The sequence below is a fragment of the Castor canadensis genome, chromosome 13 (genome assembly GCF_047511655.1).
Source record: "Castor canadensis chromosome 13, mCasCan1.hap1v2, whole genome shotgun sequence".
Taxonomy (NCBI): Eukaryota; Metazoa; Chordata; class Mammalia; order Rodentia; family Castoridae; genus Castor; species Castor canadensis.
The window spans coordinates 1,215,021-1,231,710 of record NC_133398.1 but is presented as its reverse complement, the minus strand read 5'-3'; the positions used below and the strand labels follow the sequence as shown (position 1 = coordinate 1,231,710).

The window sequence follows — 16,690 nt, the reverse complement described above, 5'->3', positions numbered from 1 at the left end:
CTGCAGATGATACGGACCACATGCCCCACTCTAGCCTAATGCCGTGACTGCTTACAGATACCTGCTGACCACACATGCAGATACCCAGTCTTCCCAGTCTTCCACCAGAGCCAAGCCAGCCTCTGGGAAGTCCCAACTCCAGCAAGTAGCCCAGCCCAGGGCCAGGGTGTCCTTAGAGACAGCCCTGTCAGCACAGAGCCTGAGGATGGGGTTCAGTGGGGGTTGCTCCTGGAGAGCCCCACTCACACATGGGAGCCACTGCCATGCCCCTGCTCAGTCCACAGAGACCCATGGTGCCCCCCATGCTAGCCATGCTGGGTAGCTGCAGACACATCTGAGGAGTGGCTTGGCCTGTACAGGTGTTCTGGATCTAATTTGGAAACAGACACAAGGAGGGACAGCTGGGGCTGAGAGGTGGGCTGAAGCCTTGCCATCAAACAAGCCAGCTGAATCTCAGCCTTCAAGGTCCAAGTCACATTAGGGCAGGACCCAGATGACCCAGCTTAGGAGGGCTGGCCAAAGAGGATCGGCTGGGCTGCTCCTCCCTGGAGTCCAGCCTGGCAATCCTGCACTGTCCCTCCTCACTCCTCTCTGTGGCCTCCCATGAAGGCTCCAGGTGCTGAGGACCTGGGGCCCCTGCAGTGGATTTCTTGCAGCTCTCACCTGAACCCTGGCTCTGGTTAGGCCCTGAGCTGCAGTACCAGAGCCTCAGCTCCATCCAGGTGACCAACAGGCACCTGGTGCATGTTCACCTCCCAAGAGGAGTGTCTGCCCCTCAAACTGGGGTTCTGGTTGTGCCAGCCTCTGCACCACCTCTGCCCCAGCAGATTCCCAGCTCTGTGGACTCTCTGCCTCATCCAGTCCTAACTCTCACCCCTACATCAGCAGAGCAGCCTCCCTGGAACTTGACCTCTATGTGCAACACTCACTGACAACCTGGCTTCATTACACATAAGCAGCAGATGCCCCTCTACATCCAACAGAATCCCAGCTCCAAAAGTCAAAGGAGCCTCAATGCCAATTTGCACACGCACATCACAGCCGGAGAAACCACAGGCCTGACCCTCTCTGCCCCTCTCCCATAGCTAGTGGCCAGACCTACTACCATCTGTGGCCCCAACCCTATGTGCCTGACTCGTCTCTTCTCTCTGCATCTGGCCTGCCTTGAAGGCTTGGGGTGACGGCCTACCTATTGGCCTCTCTATGCCACTCTCACTCTGATCCTGTCCAGACACTGCTGGCCATCCCTGATCTGTTAACTCTCCACTGTCCCTCCCAGAGAGTGTTCCCAGTTATCTTTCATCCTGTTGCCTGGTCCCAGACTCACTCTGATCGCCCTGCCCTCCCTCAGCAAAAGGCTCCCATGCCAGTGAGTGGGACTTGACAATTGTCTGGATTCACACCTACAGAGAAGCCTGTCCAGCAACAGTCTCTGGTCTTCCATCCAGCAACAGGGGTCTCTCCATAGATTTCTACAGGCTTATGTGGGGTCCCTATCCTGTGGCCCTGCTGAGGGGGGAATGGACCTGCTTCCAGGACAACTTGAGAGTCACAGTCTTCCTTAGGTGCCCCCAAGGTTGTCATCCCCAGAGATGGAAAAGTCCAAGTCATCGCCATGGTGCCCCAATGGCTCCAGAGGGCTCTCAGTGAGGCTGCCACCTCTCAGGGCCTTGGGCCACCTGAGTTTGGCTGGGGGTTTCAGGAGAATGGGGTGTCCCCTCCTCGGAACCCTCTCCAGGCTTCACTGTGTCCCCTAAGTACACAGGAGTGGGAGTGTCTGTGACAGCCTAAGTGTGTCTGTGCCATAGTGCAAAGGAAGGATCCCTCCTTGCCCTTGTCCCCAAGGCCACCAGTGTCCTCTGGATCTCTGGCAGCTGGTGCCTGATGAGGACTATCAGGACCTCTTATTGCTGCCACAGTGCCCTATGCTATACTGTCCTGTGTAGTGGTTTGAGATGCCAAAGGCAGAGGTTGAGCCCAACCTCCCTTCTGAGCCTTCTGCCCAGAGCTGGGTCCCTGGTGTCCTGGGCAGCCCTCACCAGCCAGCCTACTCTCCCAAAGCAGCAGCTGTGGTCCAAGACCCCAGCAGGAAGCCATAAGCCTTGTCACTTTCAATACAACTGGCAGTGTCACAGGATGCTTAGGTTACTGGGAGCCCCTCCGTGAGATGGAAGCTTGGGCTGGTCAGCACATCCTCTGGCCTCTGGACCACACTGCTCCAGAGTGTCCTCCCACAGGAGGTTCAAAGGCAGGGAAGCTATGGAGGAGGAAGTTCCTAGGCAGAGCCCTGGGAGGGGTCCATGGAAGGACACAGAGGCTCTTCTCTGAGTTCTCACTGGCTCAAGTCATGCTTGGGAGGTCAGATGGCTCCAGGATGGGTGGCCTGACCTACCCAGGGTAATCAAAAGAGGATTGGATATGCAACTGCAAAAGGGGGGGCTAAAGATCAACTAACATGAATCTGATATGCTCTCACCTGTGATCAAAGAAAAATGTAAAGTAATAAAGAGATCCTGCCCACCATCTATAGCTGGTGCAAACTACAAAATCAGAAGCATTCCTGTGAGGTTGTGGGAACGGGTGTGTGGGCCCAGCTTCCCTGGTCAGGAGCTGCCACTTCTCACACCTGGGTTTGGGAGTTGAAGGCCACTGTATCCTGGAGGATGGGCAGCTGGCCCCACCTCCAGGCCACATGGCAAAAACCTTAACAATGTTTAATCAAATCTTTGGGCTTACCAACCTCTTTCTTAAGAACCCAAACCAAGGAAAATAACAGGGTAAATGCTCAGCTCCAGGTGTGGCCTTGAAGAACTACTGGAAATAACAGGAGCTAGCTGCAGGAGTGTCAACATGGCTCTGTGAACACTGCTGATCTTCTTGCTACCATCAAGCCTCAACACCACATGCCTGGAGTTATTGCTCCCATCTTACAAATGGGGGCACTGGGGTCCCAAGAGGTGACATGACTTGCCAGGTTCACATGGCCAGCCTTGCATTGTACCTCCCAAGGCCCTCCAGGCTCCCAACCCCTCTAGTTCCTAGTGACTTTCAAGAGGCTCCACCCACCCCAACCCCAGGCCAGACTCCCTGTTCGTCCCCTCCATCTCTGTTCCTGAGAGGCCAGCCTCCTCATTCACCTTCCCCTTGTCCCTGTTCTACAGATAGCTCCAGGCCCCCTTTTGAGAAAGGCTCAGGGACCCTACCCCCCACCCCAGGGAGCTCGCCCCTTGCCCTTGCTGCCTCTGTGCCTCTGTCCTTTTCTTTCTTTTTTTTTTTTTAAGACTGGGTCTTGCTATGTTACCCAGGCTGTTCTCAAACTCATGGACTCAATCCATGCTTCTGCCTCAGCCTCCCAAATGGCTGAGACCACAGGTATGGGCCACCATACCCAGCTTCTGTCCTCTTCTTAAATGTGCTGACACTTAGCACCAGCCTCACCAACTTCAGCCAAATCAACTCTTAGGCCCAACACCAGGAGGGTGACACCCTCCCACCTTCCTTGGGGGTCACACAGTTGGCTGGTGGGTTCCAGCTGCACAGTGTGCACACCAGGCAGCCAGCATGCACAGGGATATACAGGTATATATGAACATTCAGCGTGTGTGTTTGGGGATGGGGCACACATCTCCTTCATCCACGTGGAGTCTCAGTTCAGAAAAACCTGGATTATTTGTGGGGACACAGAGCAGTGTCAGGGCAGGGCCTAAAACCATCCCAGGAAGCAGGTCAAGTCATCTCAGGGAAGAAGGTATGACTCCATCCTGAAAGTCTCCTAAGAGACCAGGTGTCATGACAACAAAATACAATGCTGCCATGCCAGGACTGCCCAAGGGACATTACCAAGTGATCAGGTGGTTAAGATCCAGACTGAGGATGGTCTGAGACACTCACATGGTGGGCAGCCAAGGCCAGCACACTCAGAGGCTGCTGGATAAGGACAAAGGCAATCCCCATGGCCAGCACTCCACAGAAGCAGGAATCCTGGGAGCCCTGCCATTCCCTGCTTACTCACCTCTGTCCTCTTGATCTGCTGCTGAAGCCTCCCCTTCCCCAGGCAAAGGCAGAGCCCTGGCTCCCTCCAGTCCCCCAGGGAGCAGTGTGGCTGTCCCTCCTGATGGCCAGGGCTGGGCTATACTGGGCCCTCAAACCTTTCCCATGGGGCGTGGGTTTCCTGTTGCCCTGTAGGCACGGCTCCCTAATATGGGCCTAGAAGGCTCCAGGCATGTACCTTGGCAGGACACCAGGGCTGAGCTCTGTGCCTTGGCCATAAGGGCACAGAGGATCACATGACCCCTGGGAGTGGGGCTGTTGGGAACCAGCAGTTCCAGGAAAGGCTGGGGCTCTGGAGGGAAGTGCGCTGGGTGTAGGGGAGAGAGATTTCCTGGCTTTGGGACAGCTGGGCCATGCCCCTCCTTTTGCCACAGCAGCTGTCAGCTCCAGGGCACTCCAGACCCAGGGATGGGCAGAACAGATAAGGCTGAGAAGGACAGTGTCCAATGACTCTGAGGAGGTGGTTGGGACCTGGGACTACATAGCAGGAGGTACAGGGTGGAGAAGCATGGAGACAGGAAAGAGTTTCGGGGGGCATGGAAGACTGGGAGCTCCTCTCTGGACTTCCGTTTCTCAGCCTCCCAGCCTGAGGGCCTAGGCTTCTCTTGGACAGGGCTGGGGTTGTGGGCTGACAAGATATTGAGGTATGCTTTCTCAACACCTATAAGTGACAAGCATACAAGGCCCTAGAGGGTGCAGAGTCAGGCATCAGAGTGGCTGGACTACTGGGTCCAGGTTCTTACCACAAGGCTGCCTCCCACCCATGGGGCCCAGTTCAGGAATCTGCCTGGCAGAACTCCAGTCTATTGTCCGGTAGTTCTACCTGAGACGGCTCCTCCTTTTCCACACTGAGGTCACTGTGGGTGGCCAGCCTCCACCTCCCCAACCTCCCCAGCCTCCCCATCCCCGCCTGTCCTTTCCTGGTGGTCCTTGCCCAGTCTGTCTGACAGCAGCTCTACCTGCAGTGTGACAGTGAACCTCTGCAGGATCAGAGGCCAGCTCAGACCAGAGGGGGAAGAAGGGCCATCCTAGGTGGGTGAACAGTGCCAGAAGGAAGATGCCAACAGGCCCGGGGCTGAAGCCTTCATACATAATGCTCCTGCCTGGACTGGAGCAGGAGGTCAAGTGGGCAGCTAAGGGACTTGGAGCTGAATGGCCAGGGAGGGTGACACCAGACCACAGAGGAGATGGCAGAGGACACCCAGACCGGGAAGATGACGGAAAGTGGAGAGCCCTCCTTGAGTCACTTACTCTGTGCCTGACAGTCATCACCTGGTAGACCCCAGAGCAGTCATGGAACATTCAGGCTGTGCCTACTTCTCAGTGATGCTGCTCCTCACCCCAGTCTGTCCTCTGGCACCCTTCCCCGCAGTGTGCCCCTCAAGGCACCAAGTGGAAACCTGCCCTCTTGAGCCTGGTCCCCCACTAGAAAAGGTCCTTAAAGACCACCTAGATGGTCTAGCCCTCATTTTACATATGGGAGACTGAGTCCCATAAGAAAATGTCACAGTGGTGTCTCCTGCCTCAGGCATGCTCTGTCACCCCTCTGAGACCAAAGATGGTCTTAGAACAGCCAGAGACCAGCTGCACCCAGGAAAGGTGGTTGCCCAGTAGGCATGAGGTGACTCCATCTAAGGTCCCTGGAGTCTGGCCTCTTGGCACACTCATACCAGAGTAAGGGACACTCATACCTGTCCTCCAGGCAGACAGGGTAAGAAAGAGGGCAGAGCGGACAAGGTGGTAGCACTGGTCCTAGCCCCTCCATCAGAGCTGCTGCCCTGGGCCGATACTGGTTACTTGGGTGGGCAGGAGTGGTATGGTATCATAGACACTGCACAGGGAAGGCTGGTGTCCAGGTCACCTGAAAGCCCTTCTCAGTTGACTCTGTCTCACAGGGATGGCAATCAGTTACCCCAAAAGAAGTGACCAGCAGAAAATCTCCTGGGTTCCAACCCAGGACTGTCGTCTTCTGACAGCGCACACACACCCTCTTCCAAATCTGGGGCTCCTCTGGGGAGGGGTGCCTTTGTCCCAGCGCTGCCACTGTCATGTGGGAGCAGACACGGGTCCCGCCGAAGGCTGGGCATCAGGGAGTGGGAGGCGCCTGCACGCGGGGCAAGGAGCCCCGCCCGGCTGGAGGAGCTCGGATCCCGCACCTGGACGTAGCCGCGCGCTCCAGCCTGGGACCTGCGGCGCCGTTCCCCATGGCGGCCGGGGAGGGCGCTCGCGAGTCCCGAGGATGAGCGGCCCCCGGGGCTGGGGGTCCTGCAGGGTGCGGAGTGGTGGTGGGTGTCCTGGTGTGGGGGCGGGGGGTGTCCTCACGGGGTGGTGCTAGTCCAGCCCCGGTCTCCCTGAGCAGGAGACGCAACAGGCCGCACCTGGGGGCGCGTCCGCCCACTTCCCTCTCCAAGGTCGGGTTGGAGCGGCCTGGGGCTGCGCGCCCCCAAGGTGGACAGGCGCCCCCAGGGCTGCGCGCCCCGTCCGGGAGTGGCATGAGGGCCGGGAGGCTCGGATCCGCGTCGAGGCAGAAACGAGTCGGGAGCCGTTGCCGCCTCTGTTCTCGGTTTGCTCCCGAAACGAGATTTTTTTTTTTTTTTTTTCTCTTGGATTGGGGGATAAACAGCCGGTTCCAGGGTCGTGGTGCGGGCGCCTGTCCGCGCGCGCCCCCTGCAGGCTGAGCCGGCACCGCGATGGCGTCGCCAGGACTGGGACCCAGCTGGGGTCGAGGGTCGGTCCACATCCGAAAAGCAGGAGAGGGCTTGTTAATGGCTAGAAACCCCACACACGCCACCCGGCTGCGCGCCCCTGGGGGCTTCCTAGTGGGAGGGGGCTCTATCCCACAGGGGCCTCCGTGGGACACAAGGGATCTGGGGCCTTTCAGGTTTAAAGTGAGGAAGCACCATAAATGCACCCGTTTTGCTGCGGGGGTCCCACCAGCTCCCTGCTGCTGCGTAGTGTTGGATCAGCACGTCCCCTGACCACTGCTATGCGTGCTGGGCACTGGTCGCTTACACAGAAGCCTGCACCCAGAGCCCCTGGGCGGCTGTCCTAGGGCACCACACTGCCAGGAACTCACCAGGATGGGGAGCTGTCTAGTCCACAGGCAGCAGAGTGACTGCAGCTGGTCCCCTGTGGAACTGGCTCTCACCCCCCACTCTCAGCCACATGGACACAGACCATTTAAACAGCTAGTGGGGGGGGGGTGTACCACCCTCAGGTGCTATACCCCAAGGACCCAGGAAGACATCAGGGACGCGTGTGGTGCACACGACGTCTTGATTCAGGTATGAAAACTAGAGTCTGGTCTCTTGGATCACTGGACCCTTTGTTGTCCAGTGCTGTTCAGAGGAGGAGAGGAACAGATACACAGAGATGGAGAAGCCTAGAAATCAGACTGGGGTGAACCCTAAGCCAACCTCAATTCCCAGGCCTGGGGCACTAGCCTCCCCCTGGGGGCTGTGGTCAGTATGAGGGGCTCCCCAGGGCAGAGCTGGGCCCAGGCTTCAGCTCTGGGTGTGATGGTCCCTTCCCCATCTGCCTTCAGGACACAGCAAGCTGAACATAAATGGTTTTGAGGCAGGTAGGAGTGTTCTGTTCATCCAGAAGGGATCCAGGTGGCCCATGTCTCTGTCACCAGATGCTGCTGTTGGTTTTCACCTTCCCTGTTCAGGCACTGCCCCCAGAAGGATTTGGTCTTTCTGCCAGGACCCTCACCTGCCTGGTAGCCAATTGTTCCTTTGTCAGGCCCCTCTCACGTGGGAACTCAGAGATGGCCATGTAGGGGACACCCTGCCTGGGTCTATCACCATTTGACAGGAGCCCTGGAGGGAGGTAGCACTGCTGGCTGATCAGACATAATTGTCAGGTGTCAGCCGTGGGAGAAACTGACAACCTCAGTGACATTTCTGAGGGAGGGCTTGAAGGAGACCAAAACTTGGTCTCACTCTACCATGGAAGAGCCAGGTTCCAGAGCATCTGCCCATCCATCCCTCTCCCAGCCAGGAGCAGGGAGGGAGGACCCATGGTCCTGTTTTCTAGTCCACCTCCTCCAAAGAGCAGTCCCCTAGACAGGGTTGCTGCAGCATCTCCTGACCACTGTGATCCTGATGCCCCCACCCCCAGGCTGCTCTACTGAATCTTCCCCAGCATAACTTTCTCTTGAGCACTGAGACCCTCCAGGGGCAGGACTGCCCTGTCCTCACCTCCCACATGAATGCCACATCTAAAGGTCCCAAGTGTTCCTGGCTCCTTTTCACATTCTCTTTCTTTCTTTTTTTCTAACTCTCTTCCCCCCTTTCCCACCTTCCCTCTCACACACACACACTCGCTCACTCACAGAAGCCACAGTCACAGGGCTATGTGAGCCTCGACATGCACCCTGAAGCTGTCCCTTGGGTCTGGTGGGGGATTGGCCCCGAGCCTCCAGTAGAAATAGGAACTAGCCCTCTGGCTTCCAGAACCAGCCTCAGGCCCCCTCCCCACTCTCTGTCCCCTGCCAGATCCCTTCCCAGGGAGCCAGCCAGGCTGTGGCTCCTCAGGCTTTTGCCTCCTTGCCTAGGTGGCCTGAGGTCACGTGCCCAAATCCCTGCCATCACCCACCTTCCCAACCTTCCTTATTATCCTATACCCTGGCTGAGCTGACTACCTGCCTCCCCTGGAACCTGAGCAGAACAGGAATGGAGAAAGGGATCCCCTGCCACACCCAGCACACACACAAAGAGCACCCATAGTCTCTCCAGGACCCCAGACCGAGGCCCTCTGGAGTCAGAGGCAGGACCTCTGGCACCCAGGGCAGACTCCCCTCTACTGTAGCACCGGCCCTACCTAGTTCTGGCCACCTCTCTGGAGCTGTGTCCCCCACTTCTGTGACCTCCAGCAACTGTCCCCAGCACAAGCCCAGGGACATGGGCCTAGCTGGAATGCCAACAACCCTAGCAACTCCCCTTTACTGCCATGCTCCCCTCAGGGCCCTCTCCTTGAAAGAAGGGTCTCTGCTTTCCCCTTCTGCATTCATCCAACTGCCATTTACCTACCAAGGAGGGAACTGAGATGCAGCAGGGAGGGCGCACAAGTGAGGACCCACACTACAACAGAGAGGCTGGCTAGGGGGTCCAGGCTGTGCAGCTGGGACTAAACCTGAATGCAGGCAGAGGGCACATGGCCCGGGCGGGGCCAGAAGATGAAGGAGGCCCGTAGACGGGGACTCTGCTGGGTGCTGACTAGGTGAGCCAGACACAGGGTGGCAGGGCAAAAGATGCCTGGCCCTGGGGTGGAGCACCCGCCAGAGGGAATGATCTGGGGAGGGTGGGCCTGGGGACAGGAAGGACAGATGGGTGCCCTCTAGCCCTCCCAGGGCATAGGTATCCACTAGAAAATTCTCAACTATTTCTGCTCCCAGCTAGGCTGTGGGCTCCTGGAGGGCAGAGCCCACAGCTCCAAATTACCCTGGGGGCCCCCTAAGGGCAGTGAGCAGCAGAGCCTATTTGGAGTGGGAGCTGAGCTGACCCCCAGGAAGGGTGAGTGGAGGCAGGGCCACCCAGCCTCTGGGTGTCCTGCTGGGGAATCCAGGGTGGGTGGACCACCTGGCCACTTAATGGCAACTTCTCTGGGAGAGGAATTTGGCTTCAGGTGGTCACTGCGAGGGAGGGGGGTTGGGAGAAAGGGCACGCGCAGGGAGGGCGTCAAACACGTGGTGGGGGCGGAGCCTGCAGGGCAAGTGGCCTAGTGGGGGTGGGGAGCCAGGTGTGGGCTGGCTGGAGAGCACGTGCGAGTGTGAGGTTGGTGAGCTGGGGCTGGCTGCGTGGGGTCTAGTTTGCTCTCCCCACTTCTACTTTGCGTCCATGGCGTCCCTGGGCCTCAAGCCTGCCGCGGAGGAACCTCAAGTCCCCAGCTTAGAGGGTTGCAGGTAGGAAATTGGGTGGGGGCTCTGAGGGTATCAGGCCTAAGGTCCTTTTCCCAGACTACCATCTTCACTCTGGTTCAGAGTCCCCTCCATATCCCGGGGGAGGAGAAGGAGGGGGGGGGTCGAGCTGGTGGGAGGGGTGGAGGGGTCCTGGTCCTGGTGACCCAGGCTTTTATCTTCCACTTTCCCCAGCATCCCACCAAAGGTGCTCAATTAATTTGGGGCTCCTGGTGCTTTTCTGAGGTTCACAGAGCCTGGCGCTCTTGGCTCTGTTCTCTGTAGCGGTTCTTCAATGTTTGAGGCCCTGGCCAGATTCAAGGACCCCTCCCGGGTGTCTGAACCAGAGAAGACCCTTACTTTGGTGAAGGGAACCGGCTCCTGCCTGCCAAGGAATGTGCTCAGCGAGAGGGAGCGCAGGTACTTCTAGTTCTCTCTGGTGACAATGCTCAGATTTGTGGTTTGTCTAGGTTTTACGCAGCAAGGACGGGACTAACAGCGAGTCCCCAGACCCACTCAGGAGGTCATTCAGGGGCCACCTCTGCAGCTCCCTCGAGCTAAAAGCTGTGTATCTGGGATCCTATAGACCCTCCTACCACACCCCAAAGTAGTGATGTTTGGGATGTGAGGCTGGGTGGGCACGTGGACAGCCTGTGACAGGGGTCAGAGTTGACGATGCAGAATCCAAGGACTCAGACTGCTGGAAACCAGCAGCTTTGCCCCAGGAGCCCTGGAGTTTATTGGTGGTGGGGGCTCCAGCAGCTGCTGTGCCTCTGGCAAAAGGCCAGATGGGGTCATGGATGTTTGTCACTTGTCGGGAAGCAGGAAGCGAATCTCTGTAAGCTGTGAGCGCCTGCGGGCCCTGCTGCCACAGTTTGACGGCCGGCGGGAAGACATGGTCTCAATCCTGGAGATGGCTGTTGAGTTCCTCCAGCTTGTCCACACCACGGTGCCCGGCTGGGAGCAGCACAGTGTGAGTTGTCAATAGGTGGACCTGGTCGGTGTTATCTGGCATCCTTGCTTGGGGGCGGCTGGGGTCCCCTCCCAGCTTCGCCTGCTGCCTCCTTGGGCCCCTGTCCTCCTGAGCCCAAGCTGGCTGTGCGTTCCTTCTGCAGGGTGCTCCTTGATGTGTTCAAAATGCACTTATTGTTCGCCACTCCTCCTCCTCTGGGAGGAGACAGCTTGCCCTGATGGCTGTCACATCCCCACAATCCTAATGACTAATCAGCCACCCTGATGCTCCATGCAATCTATGGGGAGAGTCGACCCCCCTTGCGCTGCCTTAGCTGAGTACCACTAGGTCCTTTCCCTGTATCTTGGTCTCCCAAGAAGGCACAGCCTGTGAGGGGTGTCTCATGGGCCTGCGCTTGGTGAGTGGAACTGACCTTATGTCTGTAAGGGTCCGAGCTGAATGTCGGTGGCAAGGCCCCTGGATGAGGAGTGAGTCTTTGGCCTCGGTTGCCCCCTTGCCCCGTCATCCTGAGCAGAGCATAGACCAGGCTCAGATGAACCTCTGGTTCCCCAGGTACCTGGTAAGGCAGTTGGTCATCCAGCTAATGTGTTTGTTCAAATTTCAGGTTCCCACTTCCTCTGGGAAGACCTGGCATGCGTGGCAGGAGGATGTTCTGCAGTTGACCCTGGCGAGTCGGAGTCCAGCTGGCAGACAAGACCTGGGGACAGCAGTGTCGGGTGTGAATCTGTTAGTGTCTGCCACGGCCCATCCTGCAAGGCCGTGGGACCCCAGGGGCAGCACACACCAAGCCCCTAGCCCATCCCAGGGAGGGGAATCTGGTGGCCTGGCTTTGTCTCCACAACTCACAGCTTGCTGAGGGCTTGTTACACACCAGTGGTGTTACCATTCCTGCTCACTCAGATGGTCGCCAAGCTGACCCTTGAGGGCTTCACACTTGAGTCCAAAGCCTTTGAGGTGCTGGAGGGAAGGCGGTACTTGGTTTTGTTGCCGCTGCGTGGCTCAGAGCTCTGCCTCGTGTCTTCCCCTTGTCCAGGCGGCAGGACCCTGTGCACTGTGCAGTGCTCCATGTGGATGAGAGGAACAGGCCGCCTTCCCTCCTTGGTATGCTTGAGTGAGCACCCAGAGTGCAGTGACCATGTCCGGGGGGAGTTAGGCAACCTCTAACTCTGAAAACAGTGGGGTCTGTTCCTGAATGGAGGCTCAAAGTTTTATATTGTTTTCTGTTTGTGAAAAACCCATGGGAGCTGACTGCCAGGGCCAACCTCGGGAGGGGTGTAGTTGCTGGCAGGGCTGGGGCAGAGATGAGGTCACGGTCAGGAAGCAGGTCTGAGGATGGAGCCCAAGGTGATGGAGCAGTGCCAAGGGGATCCCCACATCTGACCCAAGGCAGAGTGGGCACCTCTCCTAGAAGTCTCCCTGACTCAGGTGTTGGGCACCTGTCTGTGGGTGGTCATCTGCCTAGGTTACCTGTTGGATGCCTGTTCTGGGCTTCCCCTACATGTCTGTGCTGCAGGGCAGATGTGGCAGGGCTACCCTGTGGTCAGAATTATGAGGCTATGGGCAGTCTGCAGGCCGGGTAAAGAGAACTGACCCCATCTCTGCCTCCTCCTTTCAGAGCCTTCCAACCTGGTGTCCCGGCCTCCACCCTGGCCACCTCACCCACTACAGTCAGCCTCCCCTAAGCTGAGGGAAGAGGTCCCTGGAAGGCTGTGCCAGGTGGGGTCTCTGACAAGGGGCACTGAGTCTCCAGGTGGGATGATTGAAGAGGCCAACACAGGTCTGATGCCTGTGCTGGATGCAAGGTAGGTACCTTGACGGAGTGTGCATTCATGTGATCCCCTGTGTGAACTGGCACATGCTTGCCTTCCACGCTGCTCCAGACCCTTCCCTTCTTTGCATCTGGAAGCATCTGTGCCTCTGTCTCTCTGCATTGGGGAGGAAGGCCCAGGCAGCGAGCCCAAGCCAGCTCGCCATGTGGCTTTCTAATGTGTTTCTGAAAACACTTTTGTCTCCTAATTGTCTCTTGTTTTGGCTGATGATAAAATGAGTTTGTGTTTGGGGAGCACACACCAGCTGGGGCGTGGGAGGCGCAGGGAGCAAGTGAGTGAGGCTGTGGCTGGAGAGAAACCAACAGATGCTCAGGAGGACAGGACTTGGGTTCTGTGGCTAAGCCTGGCCTATAGTGACAAGGTGGCCTCTATACTTCCTCCCGTGCCTTCAAATCCAAGGTAGTCTTTTCAGGTCGGGGGGCCTGGGTGTTTCCCATGAGCTTTGAGGGCCTGGGTCCACCTGTGTGCCACTCAGGAGTCTCCTTACTTCCAGGTCTGTGTCAGGGTCCAACGTAGAGGATGGAACATCTTTCCTGCTGACTGCCAGTCCTGACTGGTGGCTGGGTGAGTGGGGACTGTGAATCCAGGCTACTTTCATCCACACCAGCCCAGACTTTGGGGCCTCCATTCCTCTGATGTGGACCTGGGGGAGATGACTATATGGCACAATGTCTCTGGGCCTCCACCTCTTCTGGTGGTGGTCATCAGATGACCGACAGGGAGAGTCAGAAGTAATGTGAGTGTATGTGACATGCCATTCACTACATAGAGTCCAGTGCCTTTTCTCTACACCCAGTGTCCCTCTATCATCTAGGTCCCTGTGCCAGCTGCACTGGCTCACAAAGGCGTCTAGACACGTCACATGGGGTGTGTCGATCTCCTTCTGTAGCATTTGGTGTTGGAGGAATGCTGTCATTTTTCTGGCCTGATGGGGATCCCCCAAGCCTGGGGGCAAAGCCACAGGGTTGGGCTCTCTTCTCCTCACAGGGCTCTGTACCAGAAGGATGGGGCAGGCAGAAACAGCAGCGGGAGTCCCCCCAACGTTCATGACCCCTGTGTACTCTGACCCTGCTGCTGATCACCGTCCAGGGCACCTGCCTGCTGCGCTGATATGTCCTTTGCTTCCAGGGCCCATGGAGGGCAGGGGAGGTGCAGCCCCAGCCAGGAACAGCCCAGTGGATAGGGCAGAGCTGAGCTTTCTGGGGGATCCTGAGTCTGGCTCCCAAGAGACCCAAGATACTTCTCTGGAGCCGTGGGTGTCAGACCTGAGCAGCTGGGGCCTGGCCCTCAGGGATGACGTGGACAGCATCTTCTCCGACTTCTTTGCCTCTTAGCCTCCGTTGGCTGGGCGGGGAGCGACCTGTGCTCCTGTCCTGCTCGTGGTGTGTTACTTTGGGTTTGGGCTGCAGCTGTGTTCTAATTTGAGTGAGGCTGAATATTAAAGAGGAAAAGCAATTCTGGAGGAAGCAGAATTTCTGTAGCTTTTGTGTAATTAATCTGATTCATTGGGCAGATCGCGCCACCTCCTTTCAGAGCACAGGCAGCTACCCAGGACCTTGTTCTGGGAGGTTCTTAGCATTGTGGAATCCCTAAATAACCCAGTTCTGTGCCACACACCCCAGAGAAGTCATGCGGGAACACAAGCTTCGTGCTCTGTGAGCCACTCCTTTCTTCTTTTTGTCCCTCAAAGCTATAGGGCCAGGTGTTTGGACTGCATGTGCTCAGGAGGACCCTGGTGTCCCGTCTCCCAGTCCAGGGTGCCCCAGGGGAAGGGCAAATTCCTCCTTTGCTTCCGGGCATCTCTGAAGTCTGCTTGGGTTTATAGGGGATCCTGGACAGAGGCCACCTGCCCTTCAGTGTCTGGGCCCCTCGTCCTCAGTATCTGGGGAAAGACTGGGCACTGAGTGATGGACATCACTGAGGGATGGTCCCCACCTACCTTTTTGTCATATCGAAGATGGGCATCGGGCCTTCATGGGCTGGCAGGGGTGGGAGTTTTCCCTGCTGCCCCCACCTGGAGGCAAGGCTTAGGTCAGTGTGACCCCTCCTCCTGGTCAGTCTGTTCCGGGAGGCAGAACAATCTCCCCTGAGAAGAAGAGTCCTGAGTGTGGGCTCAGAGCCCTGGGCCCATATGTGCCCACCCCCACCCCCACACCGGCTGAATGTCCCATTCATTCTCCGTGAGTCACTGCAGACAAAGACTAAGAGCAGCTGGCGTGGGAAGGAGCGCTTCACGTGGGAGCTGTGAGGAGTGAAATCATCACAAGGCACAGGCTCTGGACTGTCCACGAGTGTCCCTTGGGAGGGGACCCAGGTGCAGATGGACACCAGGGTGAGGCTGGCTACTACCATCCTCAGGACTTGACTGGAATTCACAGGGCCAAAGACCCTTCAGCAGAGGAGGGAAGAGCCTTGGAGGCTCTGGTGGAGCAGGGGTCAGGGCCTGGCTGCCAGTGCCCCAGAAACACACCAGGTTCCCAGAGTTCGGGGACTCAGGGGCTCTCTGGTCTGTCTGTACCGTTCTGGCTCATCAGTCCTCCAGTAACTGGATTTCGTCTCCTGGAAGACTGCGTGTCAGTGTGCATTTGCATATTGGTATGCTGGCGTGTGCACCCACGCGTGTTGGATTGTGCATGTGTGCGTGTGTGGGCACACGTATGTGCTGGTGTGTGTGCATCCTAATTGCAGGCATGCTGTGTCTGGAGGGTAGACTTTGTAGGCTCTTGGTGTTAATATGCACACCCCCATTGCTCTCTTCCCACCGTCCCTGGGGGTGAGGTCGACTCATCGTACTCATTGTACTACTGCCCTGACGCTGGTCCCGGGGCCCGGCCTGCCGAGCGAGCGCAGTCTGTGATTGACTTGGGCCTTGGGCTGAGGCAGGTTCTTACCCTGCTGTTGGGAGTTTGTGGTTCTGACAGCCTAAAGGGTCTCAGAGAAAAATTTGGAGCTGTGTGTGCGCCACCCACCCCTCAGAGCAGATAGGCAGGCTGGCCCAGCCAAATGCTCCCATGGTGGTCAGATGCACAGCCCATCAAAGCCCCTGGTGACCTCCAGGAAGCCTTTTGTTCCAGGTAAGCTGACGTGAAACCTGCCTCGAACAGTCCACCTGTGATCCAGCATTACCTGTGGTAACTGTGAGGCCCTGGGTGAGGGGGGCCCTGGCCTGCCCTCCCAGAGTTCCCACTGTGCGGTGGGGTCCTCCTGGACCCCATTCCAGGAGGCAGGCAGCTCTCTTTGCTGAGCCAGTGTTAAAGGTTCTGAGACCTAGCCTGGCTGTGAACAAGGGCAGTGACTGGTTACAGGCCGTGGGAGATCAGAGGGGCCTGGAATTTCAGGGGCCCCAGCTCCTAGAGTTCCAACCCCTTCCTGAACCCTGAGACTGAGGACGATCTGCTCTCAGTCCTTCTGCAGCTGGGCGGAGGGTCTCCAGGGCCCACTGCAGGCTGGCTGTGCCAGTGTCTGTCATCCCTACAGGCAGTGACAGCAGGCAGTCCAGGTGAACTGGAGGGTGGAGGTCTGGAGATTTACTTGCGATCTACTTCTCACCAGGAGCACAGGAGAAAGGGCTACCTAGCCATGGGGCTTGGCTGTGCAGGCCACTGCTTCCGAGGAGCTATGGGGGTAAGTTCCTGTGTAGTTCTCCTCTGCCCCCTCTACTTCTGGGACCTCCTTTCTGAACCAAGTACAGGTTTTGTTGGTCCAGATTGCAAGAGGCCAACCAGTTCAGCTGGTTTAGGAGATGAACAGCCACCTTCCAGACTGGTTCTGGGCTCCAGCCTGTTCTCCCCTCCCCACTCTCCCACACCTAGGGCATCCAGTTGGCCTGGGAAGTAGGGCAGCAACAAATCTTCACCCAGATCCTGCCTAGGCCCCAGTGAGAGTGGACCTTGCTTCTCTCGCCAAAACCCACACACACACTGGCACCCACCCTATAGG

General features: G+C 57.6%; 2 protein-coding genes across 7 annotated transcripts in view; one reads left to right on the top strand and one right to left on the bottom strand.

The window, feature by feature from the left end:
* The window catches only part of Kcnt1 (potassium sodium-activated channel subfamily T member 1), a 70,489-nt gene extending 66,341 nt beyond the window's left edge, over nucleotides 1-4,148 (bottom strand). For 5 of the 6 annotated variants that reach the window (XM_020164001.2, XM_020164010.2, XM_020164011.2 and 2 more), the window contains exon 1: nucleotides 4,013-4,148. The gene's annotated coding sequence lies outside the window, so the exon portion shown is untranslated. The remainder of the gene's footprint in view (nucleotides 1-4,012) is intronic. The other variant, XM_020164008.2, reaches the window with a different exon arrangement.
* Nucleotides 4,149-9,797: 5,649 nt separating this feature from the next.
* Sohlh1 (spermatogenesis and oogenesis specific basic helix-loop-helix 1) lies at nucleotides 9,798-14,085 on the top strand. The gene is made up of 7 exons (XM_020163999.2): nucleotides 9,798-9,955; nucleotides 10,235-10,369; nucleotides 10,775-10,922; nucleotides 11,527-11,638; nucleotides 12,538-12,724; nucleotides 13,245-13,315; nucleotides 13,880-14,085. Exons 1-7 carry the CDS (start codon nucleotides 9,891-9,893, stop codon nucleotides 14,083-14,085), a joined length of 924 nt encoding a protein of 307 aa, XP_020019588.1. The 5' UTR covers nucleotides 9,798-9,890.
* Nucleotides 14,086-16,690: the final 2,605 nt, after the last annotated feature.

Coding starts and splice junctions, on each gene's coding strand:
- Sohlh1 (XM_020163999.2), top strand. CDS start 9,891: ATGGCGTCCCTGGGCCTCAAGCCTGCCGCGGAGGAACCTCAAGTCCCC. Junction 11,639..12,537: donor CCTGGGGACAGCAGTGTCGG/GTGTGAATCTGT, acceptor TCCTCCTTTCAG/AGCCTTCCAACCTGGTGTCC. Junction 13,316..13,879: donor CAGTCCTGACTGGTGGCTGG/GTGAGTGGGGAC, acceptor CTTTGCTTCCAG/GGCCCATGGAGGGCAGGGGA.